Here is a 22,089-nt window from a genome sequence, read left to right as displayed (position 1 = left end):
TACTGAGCTTGTCTGAGTTTATTATGAAATGTAAGACAAAAATAATGTTTTTGTATATAAAAGCATAGATGTTATCTTTTGTTTTGCTTTAAATTAATCACTAACACTAAACTGACAATAATGTGAGACCGCAGATGGCTGTCATTCACTGTATTGCATTCATAGAAAGACAGTTAAAAGCCTATATATAATATTTTCGTGTTATATATATTTTTTTCGTGTTATATTAGATTAGATTAGATTAGATTCAACTTTATTGTCATTACACAAGTACAAGTACAAGGCAACGAAATGCAGTTTAGGTCTAACCAGAAGTGCAATAGCAGCAAGTGCAGGATATACAATGGATGCGTAAGTGCAGGACATGGATATGTACTGAATATGTATAAATATGTATAAATAGAGAGACGTTATTACTATAAACAGAACTGAATTTACAGGTGAATATGTACAGTGAATAAATATACAGATGGCTATTACTATAAACAGAATTTACAGGTGAATATGTACTATGAATACAATATACAGATGGCTATTACTATAAACAGAATTTTACAGATAGAGGTATACAATAATATGTTAGGCTAATATGAGGAATAGCAGTGGATTAGGGTAGTGCAATAAATTATGGACAGAGCTATCCGGAAAAAAAAAAAAAAAAAAGTTATATAAATTGCTGAGGAGGACACTAGCCTAGTACAAGCCTCAAAAGGACTGGACTAGGAAGGACGCAGTCTCAGTAGGATGCAGCCCTCATGAAACACCTTGCTCCCTAAACTTACTCTGGCTTTGACCGTTCCAATATGGCGGACGGTGGACCCCGGAAATGAGAGATCGCCATCGATCGCTCCTCCCCGTAACAACCACCGCCACGTCGTAGCAACCAGTGTTTAGGTCTCGCTCAGGAGAGTCCGAAATGCCGCTGATAGTGAGGGATCACACATGGACACAAAACCAGAACACAGTTTACATCAGCGTCCCTTTAAAAGGAGCGAAGACCACTAACGTCCATGTCATCTGCACGGATGAGTATCTGAAGGTCGGCGTTACGTACAGTGTGTAACTTTGACGTGCTAAAGTCACGTGATGTAACTTACGCGACGGCATCATGTGTTTTGAATTGTTGTGCAGGTGAGTTTCCCCCCGTTTCTCTTCGAAGTTTTCTTATTTGGGCCAATAAATGAGGAGAAAAGTGAAGCCAGGATTGGAAACGGCGTTGCAGTTTTCACTCTGCAGAAGAGGAGAGATGAATTATGGGAGCAGCTCTTTACAAACATCGGTAGGAGAGCTTTCATTCTTTCATAACAGAGACATATACGTTACTCGTGATGTCCATTGGTATACTTATTTTTGTAAACTAAAAATAAGAAAGTATGCTTTGTCTACTTTTTTTGTACTTCTCAGAAATATACTTAAAATTGCTCTTAAGTATACTTGGCCTATAACGTTACTTGTACTCAATATTTTGATTGAGATATTTTTAAAAATATAATTAAAGGGATAGTTCATCCAAAAAATGAATATTAGCCCATGATTTACTCACCCTCAAGTCATCCAAGGTGTGTATGACATTCTTCTTTCAGACGAACACAATCAGAGTTATAATAAAAATGTCCTGGGATAGATGCACTTTTATAATGGACGGATGCATTTTTATGATGGATAGATGCACTTTATGATGGATTGATGCACTTTTATAATGGACTGATGCACTTTATGATGGATGGATGCACTTTTATGATGGATAGATGCACTTTATGATGGATGGATGCACTTTTATGATGGACAGATGCACTTTTATGATGGATAGACGCACTTTTATAATGGATGGATGCACTTTTATAATGGATGGATGCACTTTTATGATGGATGGATGCACTTTTATAATGGACGGATGCACTTTTATAATGGACGGATGCACTTTTATGATGGCTAGATGCACTTTTATGATGGATGGATGCACTTTTATAATGGATGGATGCACTTTTATAATGGATGGATTCACTTTTATGATGGATAGATGCACTTTTATGATGGCTAGATGCACTTTTATAATGGATGGATGCACTTTTATAATGGATGGATTCACTTTTATGATGGATAGATGCACTTTTATGATGGCTAGATGCACTTTTATGATGGCTAGATGCACTTTTATAATGGATGGATGCACTTTTATAATGGATGGATTCACTTTTATGATGGATAGATGCACTTTTATGATGGCTAGATGCACTTTTATAATGGATAGATGCACTTTTATGATGGCTAGATGCACTTTTATGATGGATAGATGCACTTTTATGATGGATGGATGCACTTTTATAATGGATGGATGCACTTTTATAATGGATGGATTCACTTTTATGATGGATAGATGCACTTTTATGATGGCTAGATGCACTTTTATAATGGATGGATGCACTTTTATAATGGATGGATGCACTTTTATGATGGATAGATGCACTTTTATGATGGCTAGATGCACTTTTATGATGGATAGATGCACTTTTATGATGGATGGATGCACTTTTATAATGGATGGATGCACTTTTATAATGGATGGATTCACTTTTATGATGGATAGATGCACTTTTATGATGGCTAGATGCACTTTTATAATGGATGGATGCACTTTTATAATGGATGGATGCACTTTTATGATGGATAGATGCACTTTTATGATGGCTAGATGCACTTTTATAATGGATGGATGCACTTTTATAATGGACGGATGCACTTTTATGATGGATAGATACACTTTTATGATGGATAGATGCACTTTTATGATGATAGATGCACTTTTATAATGGACGGATGCACTTTTATGATGGATAGATACACTTTTATGATGGATAGATGCACTTTTATGATGATAGATGCACTTTTATGATGGATAGATGCACTTTTATGATGATAGATGCACTTTTATGATGGATAGATGCTCTTTTATGATGGATAGATGCACTTTTATGATGGCTAGATGCACTTTTATGATGGCTAGATGCACTTTTATGATGGATAGATGCACTTTATGATGGATAGATGCACTTTTATGGATTTCAAAACAGAAACAACCACTCACTGCCATTTTAAAGCTTTGAAGAACCTGGACATTTTTATTATAACTCTGATTATGTTCGTCTGAAAGAAGAATGTCATATACACCTAGGATGACTTGAGGGCGAGTAAATCATGGGCTAATTTTCATTTTTGGGTGAACTATCCCTTTAGGTACTCTAAGTATACTTGGCTTGTACTCTTTTGATTGAGTAGAAATATTTTTTACCACATAGGAAATTCCTAAATAGGAACATATTAGTATACGTAGTGCCAAGTGCCAAAATAATATATAAATATTAAACTCTAAGTGTGATGTTTAGTTCACTTAAAGATACGTATACTAGTGTATAAAACTACTCCAAAGTGTACTTTCATAAAGTAAAAAAATTGCTACTTGACTATTTGGCTACTAAACTATCAGTATACCTGTAAGCTCACTTGTAGTATAAGTTGCAGTACAAACGGAAAAAAAAAATATTGTAAACTAGCTGTGTACTCAAAGTTTACTACTGTTACACTTAAAAGAATATACTTTTATACATAAAAAGTGGGCTAAATTAGTCTCAAGTAGTATTGAAATAGGACTTGATATTAGTATACATGCTACATATTACTTGTTTTTTGTAAAGGGTTGTATTTGAGACAGTTATTATAAAAACACGGCCTATTTTTATTCCACAGATAAAGAGAAACAGAAGCAGGTTCGAGAACGAGCAATTCTCAAAGTTCAGGAGAAAGAAGCAGAAAAGTCTAAAGCCAAAGCCGGCAGGATCCAGCAGGAGAAGAAATATGCGCTGGAAACCATGATGAAGGTCTAAATGCATTTTTGCTCTCAGATATTCTGGTCATAATATAAGGTTCTAGTGTTTTACTGTCATTTTAATACTATATCATCCTATATTTTGCATAAAGAATGATTAAATCAGTGATAAATGAAGCTTTTTCATGCACATTATGATTCTCATTAAATTACTTATTTAATAATTCTTATTACAGTATCATCATGTCTAATCAGTGTTTATTTGCTTTTTGTTTAATAATCATAATAAATTAAAGGAAGTACAACAAATACTACCAATATTGAATACACATATACACATATCAGGTATAACATTATGACCAGGTGAAGTGAAAAACACTGATTATCTCTTCATCACCTGTTAGTGGGTGGGATATATTAGGCAGCAAGTGAACATTTCCATTTTCCAGCATCCTTGTCATTTCGGACTTATAACAAAAAACAGAACAATGTCTAAAAGCTGATATGTGACAAGGTGGACAGCAAACAAGCTAAGCAAAACCCACAACCAAAAACCCAGAAGTTTCTATAAGCTGTTGACCCAAAAAACAAGCGTTTAAGGACAAAAAAGTGGATACAGGCCATTAGACAGAGCGCAACACATTATATTTCACTGAGAAGTACACCCACTACAGGGGAACGTCATCAGAGACAGGAAATATAATATATAAAACTAACATTTGTATATTTGACTTAACAGTGACAAAATGTTTACTGCACACATAGGCATACTGAGACATACTGAGTGTCAGGATCCCAAAATGTACCCATTCTTCTGCTGAAGCTTCACGTTTTACTGCCTTTATCCGCTTTTGTCTTCTTAAACTCTCGTTTTTTGGGGTCAACAGCTTATAAAAACTTTTTGTTAAAACATAAAAAAAACAAAATTTCTGTGTTTTTTAGCTTGTTTGCTGTACACTTTGTCACATATCAGCTTTTAGACATTGTTCTGTTTTTTGTTATAAGTCCGAAATGACAAGGATGCAGCCTCACGCAATGCAAAGTCAATGGAGAGCGTTGGATTGTTTTCCCCCCCGGTGTGGGTGTGGCCTAAATACGCTCTGTCTCTATAAGGCGGCACAGCCGCTGACCAGTCAGGGTGCCCATGCTGACCCCTGACCCCGCCCAAAGCTCCAACAGTGGCACATGAGCATCAGAACTGGACCACGGAGCAATGGAAGAAGGCGGCCTGGTCTGATGATCACGTGTTCTTCTACATCACGTGGATGGCGGGTGTGTGTGTGCCGCTTACCTGAGGAACACATGGCACCAGGTGCATTATGGGAAGAAGGCGTGGCGGTGGAGGCAGTGATGCTTTGGGCAATGTTCTGCTGGGAAACCTTGGGTCCTCCATCCATGTGGATGTGGATGCTGCTAACATCTTGGTGCCAGATACCACAGCACACCTTCAGGGGTCTAGAGGAGTCCATGCCTCGACGGGTCAGGGCTGTTTTGGCAGCAAAAGGGGGACCAACACAATATTAGGTCATAACGTAGGCTTTCCTGTAGCTCAAAAAGTAGAGCATGGCTCTAGCAACACCAAGGCCATGGGTTCGATTCCCAGGGAAAGCAAGAACTGACAAAATTTAAAATGTGTACCTTGAATGCAATGTAAGTCGCTTTGGATAATAGCGTCTGCCAAATGCATAAATGTAAATGTAAATAATGTGCCTGATTGGTGTTCATGTATTTGCTGTATATAATTAGGCACAGAGCTTTTTCTCATGTATTTGAATGTTGTCTGGAACATTAGTTTACTGCTGAACTCTCTGGCTGTGTTTTAGCTTGAGAATGAGGAGCGGGACAGGATTCAGAAGAGGAAGGATGAAGAGTGCACGAGAGCCACGGCGGAGCTGGACTTCTGGAGAGAAGAAAACCAGAACCGGCAAAAGCTGCAAGAAGCCGGCAAGCACGACAACAAACCGGTTTATCAGAAAACAGAGCGTGCAAGCGTTACACCTGCATTGCACAATAACGCCAACACTACATCCGGTAAACAAGCTTTAATTCTGTCCAGAGCAGATCTAATGTCACACTGATCTTCTCCTCTTCATACCAGAAGCAGTCAAAATATATAATTGCCATATTTCCTTGCTAGGGCAGAGAAGCAGCAAACAGAAGCCCAAAGATCTGCCTGCTCCCAGATCAGCTGGCGTTATTAAGATCAGCTTCACTCCACGAGTGTTTCCCACCGCGCTGAGAGAGTCTCGCATCCCGGAGGAGGAAGAGGTCAGATCTGCTCTCATCATTCCTGAAACAAACCCTTCCCTTGTGTGTCAAAATGACCTCAAGCCCTAAAATTATACCTTTTTTTTTTGTCCGGAAAGCTTATATCATTTCATTTTTATATTATTTATCTTTAAATTACTAGTTTTTATCAATAAATAATATCATTTAAGCACATTATTTCAACTTAAAGCTACACTGTGTGATATTTTCCCCCATCTAGTGGTGAAAAGGTATATGACCATCCAGTGAATATTAGTTTCTGTTCCTCTCAATTCCGATTTCGTTTTAACTCCTACGGTGGCCGATTTAGTCTAAGATTAACATGGCTTCCAGTTCGACCTCGTCCACATTCGACACGGTGCCATCGAGTGTTAAAACACGAAAGGCGAAGCTTGAATTTACGGGTATGTCCCTCTTTGGCTAATGTACTTTCAAGATGGAGGGGCAACATGGCGACCCGCATTCGAACCCCTCACCCGTATGTATTTACAATGGCATATTATAAACTTACGAGAATACTTTATGACTTGAAAGAAGTAAATATACATTAATGAGCACATATATTTTTGAAAGAACTAAGTGTTTTTAGCTAAGAATAAACTAAAAAAGTTACACAGTGTAGCTTTAATAACTCTCCAATACTCAATACTCAGCTCAAATACACTATATTGCCAAAAATTGGGACACCCCGCTAAATGATTGAATTCAGGTGTTCCAATCACTTTTGTGCCAGGACTTTTTCTAACCAGGCCTTCTCGTCCAACATCAGTGCCTGACCTCACAAATGCGCTTTTAGAAGAACGGCCAAAAATTCCCATAGACACACTCCTAAACCTTGAAGAATTGAAGCTGTTAGAGCTGCAAAGGGTGGGACAACTCCATATTAAACGTCCCAAAACTTTTGGCAATCTCACATTGGGTCAATCTGGGTGTCTCTGCTGCCCTCTTGAGGGAGGGAGAAAAAAAAAAACCTTATATTTCATGACTCTTGCCACTAGATGGCCTTATAGCTCTATATGGAGCGCACAAGCTGTTCCACATTATAAAAACATTTTTTTGGTAAAGTTTCGTTTTAATTTTGAGCATTTTGTAGGGTTTTCTATGTGTACTGAAGCATTCCATTCATTCCTAAGGGGGTCAAATTGACCCAAGAGGGAAGGATTTGTTACTATTCTTATTACAACCACATAAACTCCTCAAATCCAGTCATTTTTTTATGTATTCAAAAGTGGTTCAAAAGTCTTGGTCCACTCCAATGAACACTCAATTTTTTATTGTTTAAAATAGAGATTAGCACTAAATCGGGTTGTAATGTTGAGGATCATACACATATCGTGTCCGTGTGTGTGTGTGTGTGTGTGTGTGAGCAGTGGTTGAAGAAGCAGGCGGAGGCCAGGAGAGCAGTGGACACGGATCTGGCCGAACTGGACGACCTGAGAGAGGAAGAGAGAAACCCAGACTGGCTGAAAGAGAAGGGCGAGTGAGTTTCAGGACTATGGGACACCGACCACACATAATCAACACATAATAATCTTCCATCAGTTTATTTGCTGACATTTTGCATTGTTTTATATATACACTACTGTTTAGGGTCGGTAAGGAAAGTCTCTTCTGCTCACCAAGATCAAAAATACAGTAAAAACAGTGAAATATTATTACAATTTAAACTAAATGTTTTCTATGTGAATATAAAGTAAAATGTAATTTATTCCTGTGATCAAAGCTGAATTTATCATCATTACTCCAGTCTTCAGTGTCACATGATCCTTCACAAATCATTCTAATATGAGGATTTGCTGCTCAAGAAACATTTATGTTTATTATCAATCTTGAAAACAGTCAAGTAGAAAGTGATACATTTTTGACTAAATTGGCGAATAGAAAGTTCAAAAGAACAGTGTTTATTTGAAATATAATCTTTTGTAACATCATAAATGTCTTTTCTGTCACTTTTGATCGATTTAATGTGTTTCTTGCTGAATAAAAGTATTAATTTCTTCTATTATTAAATCATACTGACTGACCCAAAACTTAAATCACTTTTGAACTCTTATGTCACACTTAAAGGGTTAGTTCACCCAAAAAATTAAAATTCTGTCATTAATTACTTACCCTCATGTCGTTCGACACCCGTCAGACCTCCGTTCATCTTCAGAACACAAATGAAGATATTTTAGTGTAAATCTGATGGCTCTGAAAGGCCTCCATTGGCTCAATGGCACGGTTCACTCTCAAGACCCTTAAAAGGCACTAAAGACGTCGTTACAAAGTCCATCTCACTACAGTGGTTCTACAATAACTTTATGAATCGGCGAGAATAGTTTTTGTGCGCAAAAAAACCCTAAATAACGACTTATATAGTGATGACGATTTCAAAACACGGCCTCATGAAGCTTCGAAGCGTTATGAATCAATGAGTCGAATCAGCGGTTTGAATCGCCAAATTTCAGCAGTTTGGCGGTTTGACACGCGATCCGAATCATGAATCGACTCACTGATTCATAACGCTTCGAAGCTTCATGAGGCCGTGTTTTGAAATCGTCATCACTATATAAGTCGTTATTTAGGGTTTTTTGTGCACAAAAACTATTCTTGTCGCTTCATAAAGTTATTGTAGAACCACTGTAGTGAGATGGACTTTGTAACGGCGTCTTTAGTAGCTTTTAAGGGTCTTGAGAGTGAACCGTGCCATTGAACCAATGGAGGCCTTTCAGAGCCATCAGATTTACACTAAAATATCTTAATTTGTGTTCTGAAGATGAACGGAGGTCTGACGGGTGTCGAACGACATGAGGGTAAGTAATTAATGACAGAATTTTCATTTTTGGGTGAACTAACCCTTTAATGTCTGAATGTGATTGCATTACAAAATATAACAAAATATCTAAGCATTTGTTATAAAGAAAGACCGCATTAAATGGCATAATCCTTTTCCTTTTTCTGCAGTAAATTGTTCATGGCAGGAAACGTCCAGGCCGCTGTCAACGCTTATAATCTGGCCATAAAACTCAACAGGAAGATCCCGGCTTTATTCTCTAATCGAGCGGCCTGTCATCTCAAACTGAGAAATCTTCACAAAGCCATTGAGGACAGCTCTCAGGTCAGTGTTTTCCTCTTTTAAATGACATGTGGTGGTTGTTTTCACACACGGCGGACTGATCCCTTCTCTCTCTCAGGCCCTTGAGTTGCTGACGCCTGCGGTCGCTGCAAACGCTGCGGCTCGACTGAAGGCTCATGTGAGGCGAGGAACAGCGTTCTGTGAGCTCCAGCTCTATGTGGAAGGTACAAGATCATATTCTGCTTTCATGCAAAACAGTCAGAAACATACAGTTATCTATGTGTGTGAGAAATCTATCTGCACAAGTCCCTTTAAAACGAGTCATTTTACTGGTGGCCATCTTTGAAACACCTCTCGTGCATGAAAGTGCAGCTTCGGTCTCTTTGAATGTGGAAACATCAAATTCTCCAAAACTGTTCGCCAAGCTTACGATTAAATTTCATATTTGAAATTCCAATGAAATCTGACAACAACTGTCTCATAAATTTTGTTTCCAAACGCTCGAATCATGACTGCATTTTTCAGCCTTGACAAACTAATGCGCATGTGCAGTCCTTAGCGCACATCAACGATTGGCTCTTTCATTTAGAAGGCGGGGCTTATTCGCCAAATTGGGCCTTGCAATTTCTCCCATTCATAAGTAATCGGAGTGCACCGCCTTCCTATATACAAAGTTTTTGAATCACTTTAAGCAGCTAATATAAAAATATCTGATGCTCTCTTTAGGATTGGAAAAAAAAATCTGATTTTAAAATGTGGCCTCTGTTATGATTATGATATGTAGAGTCTGTTCAGTGCTGTTCAACGTTCAATAATGTCAAAATCAATCAGCACATCCATCATTAATGAACAAAATGTCCATCACAGGTTTCAGATATCAGAATAAAACTTCACTTAATTGAATATTCACATCACCGGTTCCCCGGCCATTGCCCATAACCTAGTTACTTTTTCAATTCATGTTAATGATTTAAATTCAAATTAAATAAAATGTATAAATATTAACAATTCTGCATCCTTTTTGCAATTTCCATGCGAATGTAATTCAAACTCAGGAATCATGCGTTGTTCATTTCTGGAGTGGAGTTGTAGCATCTATCTATGTTATCTATCTACCTATTAATATCTATGATATTTTTTAGGTCTTCTGGACTACCAAGCGGCTTTAGAAATCGACCCACTAAATGAAGCCCTGCGAACTGATACAGACAAGATTCGTGAGGTCATACAGGGCACCAGGTCACCATCCAGCTCCTAAAAATACACAGACAACTATAGGATTATGGGTGCAGCTGTAATCAAATCAGAAATGTGCATGAGCACACATCAACATGTTATGTTTATCTGTGGAATAAAAATATACAGCGGTTTTATAATTACTATATGTCTCAAATACAACATCATTTCTATGAAAGAACCAAAGTTTGTAAAGAGCTGCTCCCACAACTCATCTCTCCTCTTCCGCAGTGAAAACTGCAACACCGTTTCCAATCCTGGCTTCACTTTTCTCCTCATTTATTGGCCCAAATAAGAAAACTTCGAGCAGAAACTCACCTGCACAACTCATGAATCGAGTACATGATTTCTTCATGGGTTTCTCTACATACGACTATTGTACGTTAAAGTTACACTGTATGTAACGCTGACCTTCGGACGTTAGTGGTCTTCACTCCTTTTAAAGGGATGTACAGTATTTCTAAGTTGGCCACATTCAGTTCAGTTAATAGTAGAGCTGGTTAACACATCTCAGATTATATCACTGCACAATCTAACAGTGTATGGTGTGACTGCACTGGTGCATTATTACAGTAAACAGGGTCTGCATTGTGCAGTATTACTCATTCTTGTATAAGACAAGTGTGAGGGACGTCCGGGTTGGTCGAGCTGCTTGATTATATTTGCATGGGCGTCACTGAAATCAAACTGCCACACCTGTAGAGCTTTAAAGTCCTCGAGTGTCTTTCACATCAAACCTCTTGACTGACAGTGTCACAGCAGCTGCGACCGCTCAACTTTTACAGGAAGACACAGGACATCACAAACCCTATAAACGGTAAGGTTTTAATAATGTGTGTGATCATTTATGATTGAAGCATAACTAGCTCAGTATTATACGATACATTCACAATGATTTGATGAAGGGTGTATAGTTACATACCTCAATGTCACTATCTGTGTATTTAATGCTCGTCAATTTAACATTTTACAATTGACCTAAACTAACAACACTGATGCAAACTGATCACTAGCACACTCGTTTCTATTTCCTGTTTTTCAACAGATGGCAGATTATCAAAGCTTAAACGAGAAAGTGGATGAAGAGTGGTGGGAGAGGTCATACCAGTTGTTTCTTGAAGATGATCCAATAGAAAAGATTCTGGGACATTCTCGATTATGTATGAAAGGAGATAATTGGGATACTTTTGGATTCAGCCGCAACACACCAGTTCCTCCTCCTGGGAAAGTCAATGATGTTTCTAAAAGAGCAATTTTGGTGGTGATTTTAAGATCAAGGACAAGATATGGGGATTGGAAGGATCTTCCGAAATCTTCTAAATCTGTACCAGATCTGGATGAAAATCGCAAGAAACTTATAAACTGTGTGACTGACCTGATCTATCAAGAGGACGGCAGCCCGAGACCGTTTGATGAATAGACTGAACACTATTGACCGATGAATTAAATGTAATTTTCATCACTATAATGGTGTGTAGGGTAACTCTGTTGCATGTTTTAATTGAAATTGGGATACATTGACTTGCCATTTACAAATACTTTATTTGCCTTTTATTTTTCATATTACATCCATCAGTTAATCAATTATATGTAGTTAATTTACTTTCATTTGTATCCATACAAGTCAATTGTATGTAAATTTGATGATGCAAATTTGTCCATATAATGATCACTTCTATTGATTTATTAAAATTGATTTATACTCAAGATGAAGGTCTTGTTTTTGTTGGTATCTTCAATTATATATGATTAATATGGGTGCAATAAACATCCACTCAAAAAGGTGAATGTAGTTTTATTGGGAAGATGATTAGTAAAAGACAAAAAAGAATAAGAATAAATAATTTCTTCTGCCTAACAGTCTTTGTGGTTTCATATTAAAAGCATCAGTGCTCGAAGTGGCTTATCACATGTTGTAGACTGTTCATTAATTCTATACATTGTGCGTTCTGAGCTTTTATAAGCTGTACGAGCTGAATGGATCATTTATCTGCACAATATGACTGAAGCATAGTATTAATATTGGTATTCATTTAAATTTTTTACATAGACCTAAGGGGTGCGCATATTTTTGTGAGTGGCAGCATTGCCTTTGACCAATCATTGAACAGGTTATTGATCACTGTAAGGAGATGAGGAGATCACTATAAAGTTTGTGTACTAAATAGCAGGAGCGGACTTAGGATAAAAAGTGGCCCTGGACTTTCTGGCACAGAGCAGCCCGTCACAACCGGTCCGCAACAAAACACACCATAAACCAGTTCATGTGCACAGAGCACTTTTTAACAACACTTACTAACATAAAAATACCACACAATACAGAAATATAAATGCTATTTACATTTTTTTTAATTGAAATGCTTATCATTAACATTAATGAATGCCTGGCATACTTCTTACATTATAATTGGTCTTTCCTGGTGTACAATACCATAAAATCATATCACACAATGCTCTTGTATGGTCTAGAACAGCTAGAATGCAGGATGTGGACTGTTTTTATTCTAGTGCTTATAGTATCTGTCCTTTCAGGAGCTTGACATCTCCTGTCATTTTATGGAATAGAGCTCCAATTGTGGAAAAGAGTGTAAAAATTCTTATGATAATGAAAAAAATAGTAAAACATTATAAACTAACCCTATTGTGAAATATTATAAAGTATTGTAAAAATTGAAACAAAATGATAGTGGACACTGAAAATTCAGCTTTGATCACAGAAATAAATAAGGCCTACATTTAAAAAAATATACATGTAAAATAAAAGTTATTTTAAAATGTAATGTATCATTACAAAAGTGTTTTACTGTATTTAAATAAATTCAGCCTTCTTCTGTCACAAACATTTAAAAAGTCTTAATTATTTCAAACTTTTGACCACCGCTATATATAAAATAATGCATGTGAACTAATTAGCAAATTATATTTTTATTAATAGGCTATAAATAAAGGCTATGACACTTCCTAATCAAGGGAAAGTGAAATTTGTCAGATTTACCATGCTCTGGTGGATAAAGTTCTTGAAAGCCATACTTGAGTAAAAGTGTAGATATCTTACCAGAAAATGACATAGAAAATGACAGAAAATGGTAGAAGTTAGTAACTGTTTAGAATATTACTTTTACTAGAGTAAAGGCTTTAACGTATGTGATATTTATTGTAGGCCTACTTAAGTATTAAAAGTAAAAATTCAAGTAAATGCAAAATACAAAAAGAGCAAAAAGAATAAATAAAAAAATTGTTCTATACTCATTTGAGTAGCAAGATTGTGTTCAAACTCTTTCATTTTGATTTATTTTAATTAAAAAATATATATATATTTTTAAATATAAAAATACTAATATATTAATTATATCTTGATTATTCATGTTAATTCCTAGTACAGTAACTAATGTAAGAGACAACATTAAAATGTTAAAATGTATTAGTAAATATTGAAATTAACAATAACAATACCAACACTGTTATTAACCTTATTTAATGTTACTTGTAAAGTGTTACCAATTCATTGAAACACATTGAAATTATACAAATATGTATATTATATATGTATACTTTCAAATTTTATTTGTTTCTATTTTAAAACACTTGATAAATATCCAATCAAAATGTGTTACAGTAAAAAAAAAAAATTCTGTCGGCTGCATGATAAGGATACAGTTTAAATATGCAATTTCGATGGATAACGAATGTATAAAAGCAAACAAATGGATATAAACTAATGCAAATAGATGTTAACAATTGTGAGATTAAACAAAATTAAGGTCAGATTTGCGTGTGTTCTTGTCACATTGTTTTAACCGTTTGAGGTACTACTAATGTTCCTCTCAGCCTCGATGGCAAACAAACTGTTTGCTGCTGTTCTCCACTCATGCAGCATCGTCAACATACGAAATGATGTTTTATTAATGTAGTTCGGGAGAAACACGTCAAATAAGCCACTCTCAAGTGTCACCAGCTGTCTACAATCAGTAATAAACAAATACCCTAGTATCACCAGCTGTCTACAATCAGTAATCAACATATCTACCCAATCAGCATGAAGGCAAGCCATATATTTTCACAGTCAAACTCACCTATGGATTCGCCACAGTCTTCAGAACAGGTTTTGCCTAACAGCCGCCATGTCAGAGATTGAACTCTTCCTGTCTGATGACAAATCTCTCTACTGCCAGGATTTTTCGTCAAATCCAGCGACCCCAAGGAGCGCCAATACACCATCAGGTGCCGGCGCAGAGTCTCCAGCTCCGGGGCGTGGTCGCCAACCGATCCGCTCCGCTATTCATACTCCAGAGCGACAAAAACAGCGCTCACCTCCACCGACGAGACGCACACCTTTTTCCTCTTCCTCATCCTCATCCTCATCCTACTCCCTGGCACAGCCAACCATTCCCGCAATCGGGAAATGGACAGTGCTGGGTCTAAGGCAAGCTTTGACCAACGCGGACATCCATTACCCTAGACGGATGAATAAAACCAAATTATACCAACTATACACTAACCTTCAGTCAACGTGCGCCCCCTTTAAACCTACATCTCCCTCTAAGGTCTCCAACAAAGCGACAAACAAAACCAACAAAGGTAAAAAATCACGTACCTCCCAAATCCAGTGTTCCTCCACAGCGAGACCAGACCACCGCCGATCTTCGGGTAGGGGCAGTGCGCCTTCAGCGAGCCTGGGACGAGATCCCGCCGCCGCCAGACCAACACCTTCTCTGCCTTCTGCTCAGCACCACTCAGTGGGTTTTTCCAACGCTGTTCCGCCTCGTTCGGAACTACCGGCTGATTGCAACTATCAACTTCCCCCTAGCTTGAGGCTGCCTCCGCTAGCAGGGCAGGCGCAACTTGCAGCTACCATCCCAAATCCTCTCCATTGTTCATGGCCTGTGTCTCCTGACGTGAGGCTGCCTCCGCTTGAATTGTGGGCCCGGACAACTTTCCCCTCTCCTTCCCCTCTGGCTAACTTTTTTCCCCAGCTGGGGCCTACAGCAAACCCTAGCGTGAGGATGCCTCCGCTAGGAGCTCAGACCTAGTCTTATGTTCCACCTCAGCTTTCTCTCTCCTTATCAGTCGCTTCCCAAGCTGCAGGGGCCGATGCAAACGCAAGACCACCTCCGTTTTCTACGTTGGCCCCGGGTTATCTTCCCCAAAATGTGCTTCCTCAGGTAAAATCACCATTCTCTCTGTTTACAGCAACCCAGATGCCCATACCTCCAAACGCCATCGCTTCGGAACCGCCCCCTGTCGCCAGCAACATCCGAGCGCAGATCCTATCAGAAATCCAGACAGCTGGCTCCAGAAACGGACCCCAACCCAACGCCAGTAACTCACTATTCAGAATTAATCTTCCCATAAACCACTCCTTGAGACCTCTGCTCGATGCTTCTCTCGATTAAATTTTCCAAGCCTTTTCCCCCAGAACTCTCCAATCATATCTAACAGCTTGGAAATGTTTTAAAATCTTTCATTTAATTTTTAACCTATCCTTCCCGGATTTTTCTCTGCTCTCAATTACGTAATTTGTCTCCTACCTCAACACAGCCAAAAACCTCCAAGTTGGTTCCATTAAAGGCTACTTAAGTGGAATCAAATTTTTCCACAAATTAATTTTCGGCTCACCCTCTCCTGCTTTAACAAACTCACAGGCATTACTGCTTATTAAAGGCATCCAAAAGACCCATCCTACCCACCCAGACGCTAGACAACTCCTAACGTTAGACCTACTCACCAAATGCATCCGTACCCTCCGCCTAGGCTACCATTCTATTAACACAGCTCGCACATTGGACGCAATGTTCATTTTGGCTTTTTTCGGGTTTCTCAGATGCCCTGGACTCGCCATTACCTCTAATTTTAACCTCCTACTTTATCAAACAGAGTAAGACAGACCAGTCCAAAAAAGGTCATTTTATATATATTTTCAACCTCCATCCAACCTTACCAAACCCTCAAATCCTAGTAAAGACCCTTTAGACCCACTTTTTGCAAACGATTCAAACCAACCAGTCACGCGCTTTTGGTTTCAAAAACATCTAAAATGAGTCCTGACACAATCTGGCATCCCAGCTGAACAGTTTTCAGGCCACTCTTTTCGCATAGGCGCTGCAACCACAGCCTCCCAAAAAGGACTCTCACAGCAACAGATTCAAGCTCTTGGTCGCTGGTCACCCGAAGCTTTCAAAAGCTACATTAGATCAAACCGCTTCCACATCAAAAAAGCACACCAAACCCTTATCAGCTAAACCAACTCTAACTCGTTTGATTACCGGCGGGGCTTACCCATTCGATCGCTGTAAGTATTGAACTCCCGTCATATGGTGCGAGAGCCCTCCCAATCAAAAATAATAGCTAAATACACCTCATCATCATCAGCGGGGCTTACCCGTCCGATCGCAGCGAGTATTGAACTCCCGTCGGATGCCACAAAAGCCTTCCCAATCTAATAGCTAATTATACACCTCATCATCAGCGGGGCTTACCCGTCTGATCGCAGCGAGTATTGAACTCCCGTCGGATGCCGCAAAAGCCTTCCCAATCTAATAGCTAATTATACACCTCATCATCAGCCGGGCATACCCATCCGATCGCAGCGAGTATTGAACTCCCGTCGGATGCCGCAAAAGCCTTCCCAATCTAATAGCTAATTATACACCTCATCATCAGCGGGGCTTACCCGTCCGATCGCAGCGAGTATTGAACTCCCGTTGGATGCCGCAAAAACCTTCCCAATCTAATAGCTAATTATACACCTCATCATCAGCCTGGCTTACCCGTCCGATCGCAGCGAGTATTGAACTCCCGTCGGATGCCGCAAAAGCCTTCCCAATCTAATAGCTAATTATACACCTCATCATCAGCGGGGCTTACCCGTCCGATCGCAGCGAGTATTGAACTCCCGTCGGATGCCGCAAAAGCCTTCCCAATCTAATAGCTAATTATACACCTCATCATCAGCGGGGCTTACCCGTCCGATCGCAGCGAGTATTGAAATCCCGTCAGATGCCGCAAAAGCCTTCCCAATCTAATAGCTAAATATACACCTCATCATCAGCGGGGCTTACCCGTCCGATCGCAGCGAGTATTGAACTCCCGTCGGATGCCGCAAAAGCCTTCCCAATATAATAGCTAATTATACACCTCATCATCAGCGGGGCTTACCCGTCTGATCGCAGCGAGTATTGAACTCCCGTCGGATGCCGCAAAAGCCTTCCCAATCTAATAGCTAATTATACACCTCATCATCAGCGGGGCTTACCCGTCCGATCGCAGTGAGTATTGAAATCCCGTCGGATGCCGCAAAAGCCTTCCCAATCTAATAGCTAAATATACAACTCATCATCAGCGGGGCTTACCCGTCCGATCGCAGCGAGTATTGAACTCCCGTCGGATGCCGCAAAAGCCTTCCCAATCTAATAGATGCTTACCTAACGACTTTCCATCTACCATCACATGATTAGCGGCGATAGCGGCAACATAAACTTTGAGGGTGGAGGGAGACAGCCTTCGCACCAACCCGTCTTGTAGGAAGGAAAGCACCGAACTGATCAAACATCTTCGGGGGTCTTCTCGGCGAGAAGAGCACCGATCAACGAACAGGTTTCAATTCAACGCATAGAGCCGTCTCATAGAGGGAGCTCTAGCGGAAGTGATGGTGTCTACACTGTCTTGTGGTAGGCCCCCTAGAACCTCTGCGTCCCGTCCAGGGACCAGACATGGAGTTTCCAGAGGTCCGGACGTGGGTGCCAGAGGGTGCCCCGTCTCTGAGTCAGGCGGTCCTTCCTCAGAGGAATGGGCCAAGGAGGTGCTGTTGCGAGGAGCACTAGTTCCGGGAACCAAGTCCGGTTGGGCCAATACAGGGCAACCAAGTGTCTGTACAAGAAGGCTCACTGGGGAAAACGCATATTTGCGTAGGCCCCGGGGCCAGCTGTGTGCCAGAGCATCCGAGCCGAGGGTCCCCTCGGTCAGGGAATAAAACAACTGGCAGTGGGTCGTGTCCGGGGCAGCAAACAGGTCTACCTGTGCGGTCCTGAAGTGACTCCAGATCAGCTGAACCACCTCGGCTGCACGATTGAGCAGGCCCGGAATGTGAATGTCATGAAGCGACCTCAGATGCTTCTGACTCCAGAGGAGGAGGAGATGGCGGGCGAGTTGTGACATGCGACGGGAGCGTAGACCACCCTGTTTTCTTTGACATACCCAACGGCCCCCGTGCTGTCCGTACTGACCAGAACATGCTTGCCTCTGAGCGGCTCCTTGAAGCGGCTGAGTGCAAGACGAACTGCTAACTCCAGGCTATTGATATGCCATTGCAGTTGAGGCCGGTCCACAGACACGAAACTGCAAGCCCGTTGTACGTGGCACCCCAGTCTGTGGATGAGGCATCCGTGGAGATAACAGCATGACTGGACACTTGTTCTAGAGGCACTCTTGGCCGTAAAAATGAAGGGTCCCACCACGGGCTGAAGGTTTGGCGGCATCTCGGCGTCACTTGGACACGGAGGGTTCCGCTGTGCAACGCCCATCTCGGGACTCGGTTGTGTAGCCAGCGTTGAAGCGGTCTCATATGAAGCAATCCAAGTGGCGTTACTGCGGCTGCGGATGCCATATGCCCCAGGAGCCTCTGAAAATGTTTCAGTGGTACCGCTGTCCTGCATTTGAACGAGTTCAAGCGGTTCAACACAGACTGGATGCGCTCCTCAGTGAGGCGCGCTGTCAGACCGACCGAGTCCAGCTCCGTACAGAGAAAAGAGATCCTCTGCGTGGTGCAGAGTTTGCTCTTTTCTCCCTTGACCTGAAACCCCAACCGGCTGAGGTGCCCCATGCTCTCTCATAGAGGTGGAAAGATTAACAAAATATTCTACTCAAGTAAAAGTACTATTACTTCAATAAAATTTTACTTAAGTAGAAGTAAAAGTACTTGCCTAAAAATGTACTCAAGTAAAAGTAAAAAGTAGGTCATTTAAAATGTACTCAGAGTAAAAGTTACTGAGTTACTTTTTTAACAGCGGGGTGGGGAACTCTCCCGTGTAGGGTTGTGGTAGAATGAGATTTTCACGATATAAAAACAGTTCTCTTACGAGAGGTTCTCTCGTATTGCGTAAGTTCCTTACGCTTCGGGAAAGTATTCTTTCTTCGAGATTTCTGAAAAACCCAAAATTATCCTTAATTTTGTAACATTGTCAACGCAGTGCGGCAGCCTGGCAGACCATAGCAGGCTATTCCAGCGTGCTATTGGCTGCTCTGCTGGCAACTGCAGCAGCCTATCGGTGAGCCCGCGTGACGTGGCGACCAATGAGGGCGCTTCGCGCCCACCTGGCTTCATTTGCCTACAGGTGGGGCGTGGCCACGTGTATATAAGCGGGGCTCACGGGCTGCATATTCGATTTTCTTTTCTTCAGCGAAGCCCTTCGCATCGCTGGATCTGGAACCCGCCGCCGTTGAACGTGCAGACGAGCAAGCAGAGGACAGCGCCTGAAGAAGCCGGCAGCATCGCGCCACCTTCAGCCATCCGTGCCTGCTCTGCTATCCGGCAGCATTATATCCTTTCATTGCACGTGTTCTCGCCGTTGCGTCACACGTTTCATAAAAGAGCACGAGCGTTTTTATCAAAACGCCTCGTTCCACCTGCGGCTCGTGCCACGTGCAGCTCAGCACCAGAGACCGCCATGTGTCTGCGCTCTCTGTCTGGGCCGTGACCACGCCGCCGCCGCACTCCTCGCGGGCGATTGCCCCGAGTGCGAGGAACTCTCTATGTCGACCCTGCGGGCTCGACTCGAGCAGTTTTATGATGACATCACTCCGCTGTTCCCCCCCTCTGTTCAAGCCGCGCCACCGCGCCGCTTATAAGGGATGGTTGAAATGAACGGTCTCGGAGCGAGCCTCCTCCCCCTCTGTTCAAGCCGCGCCACCGCGCCGCTTGCGAGGGATGGTAGAAATGAACGGTCTCGGAGCGAGCCTCCTCCCCCTCTGTTCAAGCCGCGCCACCGCGCCGCTTGCAAGGGATGGTAGAAATGAACGGTCTCGGAGCGAGCCTCTTCCCCCTCTGTTCAAGCCGCGCCACCGCGCCGCTTGCAAGGGATGGTAGAAATGAACGGTCTCGGAGCGAGCCTCCTCCCCCCTCTGTTCATGCCGCGCTAATGCGCCGCTTACATACAAGGGATGGCAGAAACGGACGGTCCTGCAGCTCTCTTTACGTTACAAGAGAGCTGTTCCACCCTCGCGCAGCCTGTTAAGACACGCACGCCAGCGAACAAACGCCGTCATGAGACATGACGCTGACATATGCTCTCCAACGAACCCGCACTCCCCCCTGTTGGACCGCGCAGATTGCGCCGTTCGCAAGGAATGAGAGTGCGCACGGTCACGAGCATGTTCAGCGCGCGTGTGCGCGCCGCACTCACCGGAAAATTAACAGAGGGTGTTTTCGTCCCGCTGTGGCCGGACGAACCGCCTTTCTCTAGCATTTCTCAGCCCCCTCTCCAGTTCAGGCGGCTGGAAATATTACTATTGCAGTAACGAGCCTGTCTTTTATGCACGCACGACTGCCAATAAGCACGAGGACGTACTGCCGTATGCTCGCGCTAACTGAACGCTATTGTGTCCCTCCCGGTAGCACAGCGGCAAAATCAGCGGCTGAAACGCCGGAGACCCGAGTTCGAGCCCAGCTCTCGCGGCAGATAAAAATGTTTACTGTCCGCTTCCCCGGGCTCGCGGCCAGCTTTTCTTACATACAGAAAGCTAACTTGCACCACGTGGCGCTCGAGTATTTTTGGGCGTCTATACATAAGGAGAGAATAGACGGTTAAGTCCCGCTGCGGCCGGACCACCGTTAAAACTCTGTTTTCCTGTCAGTCCCCACTCCTGTGGCTACTGCAGATGTTTTCCACACAGCCTACGAGCCGGCGGACTCGCCCTCTCGCCTGTTTCCAACTGAAGCCCCTCCAAAGTCCTCCTAGCAGAAGGGGGAAGTGACGGTTAAGTCCCGCCGTGGCCGGACCACCGTCAAAACTCTTCTTCCTGTCAGCCCCCACTCCTGTGGCTGCTGCAGATGGCTCTCACGCAGCCAACGAGCCGGCAAAACTGCCCTCTCGCCTGTCTACAACCGCCGTTTTACGACGAACCAGAGAAATCACGAAGTTGCTTTTATTTCTGGTTGCACGGCTCACGCCGTATGTGTTTTCAAATGCAGTAAACGTGCCCACTTTTGTGTTCACCCCTGCACCCAAGCACCACAAATCCCGTGTCTCTCACTCACATAAAGCGGCCACCGGCCGCTCGAGTGCTAGAGTTAGGTCACGTGTCCGCTTATTTGCGCCCACGCCTAATCACCACACGCGCTGTCACACAGCCACTCTTAACCGGTCATGTTCCACGCGTAAGAGTTGTGCCCGCTCAAACGCGCTCACACATTTTCGCGAACATTCTGCCCCCGGCGCCATGCGCCGCGCCACACACCATTTGTTCTCCGCCCAAGGTGGCCGGAACGACGAGTGTAGGGCCACACACAAGCCACTCCCCGCTCGAAGCGGCAGAGATACAGTGTGTAAGGCGGCCAGCCATCGAGAGCGATCGGCTGGCCCACAGCACAGAGAGCGCGCGCACGGCGCCCGCCCCTCCTATACAGGCCGTCAAACCCGCGAAGCGCGGCGTTTTGAGCCCGGAGGCCGTTCTATCCCGTGTGGCACACGCGAGAGCGTGGGAAGCCATT

General features: G+C 42.3%; 2 protein-coding genes across 2 annotated transcripts in view; both read left to right on the top strand.

Annotated features, from left to right (window-relative positions):
- ss18l2 (ss18, like 2) overlaps window positions 1–22,089 on the top strand; it is a 692,656-nt gene that overhangs the window by 432,959 nt on the left and 237,608 nt on the right. The gene's annotated exons all lie outside the window — the stretch shown is intronic.
- On the top strand, window positions 906–10,529 carry LOC307131842 (dynein axonemal assembly factor 4-like). The gene is made up of 9 exons (XM_079825806.1): window positions 906–1,039; window positions 1,132–1,279; window positions 3,745–3,875; window positions 5,647–5,854; window positions 5,961–6,091; window positions 7,462–7,571; window positions 9,038–9,191; window positions 9,268–9,373; window positions 10,292–10,529. The coding sequence occupies exons 1-9, from the start codon at window positions 917–919 to the stop codon at window positions 10,405–10,407; spliced, it is 1,227 nt and encodes a 408-aa protein (XP_079681932.1). The 5' UTR covers window positions 906–916; the 3' UTR covers window positions 10,408–10,529.

The sequence above is a fragment of the Gobio gobio genome (genome assembly GCF_949357685.1).
Source record: "Gobio gobio genome assembly, chromosome: 9".
Lineage (NCBI taxonomy): Eukaryota > Metazoa > Chordata > Actinopteri > Cypriniformes > Gobionidae > Gobio > Gobio gobio.
Note: the sequence above shows the minus strand (reverse complement) of the source record. Positions and strands in the feature narration are given on the sequence as shown.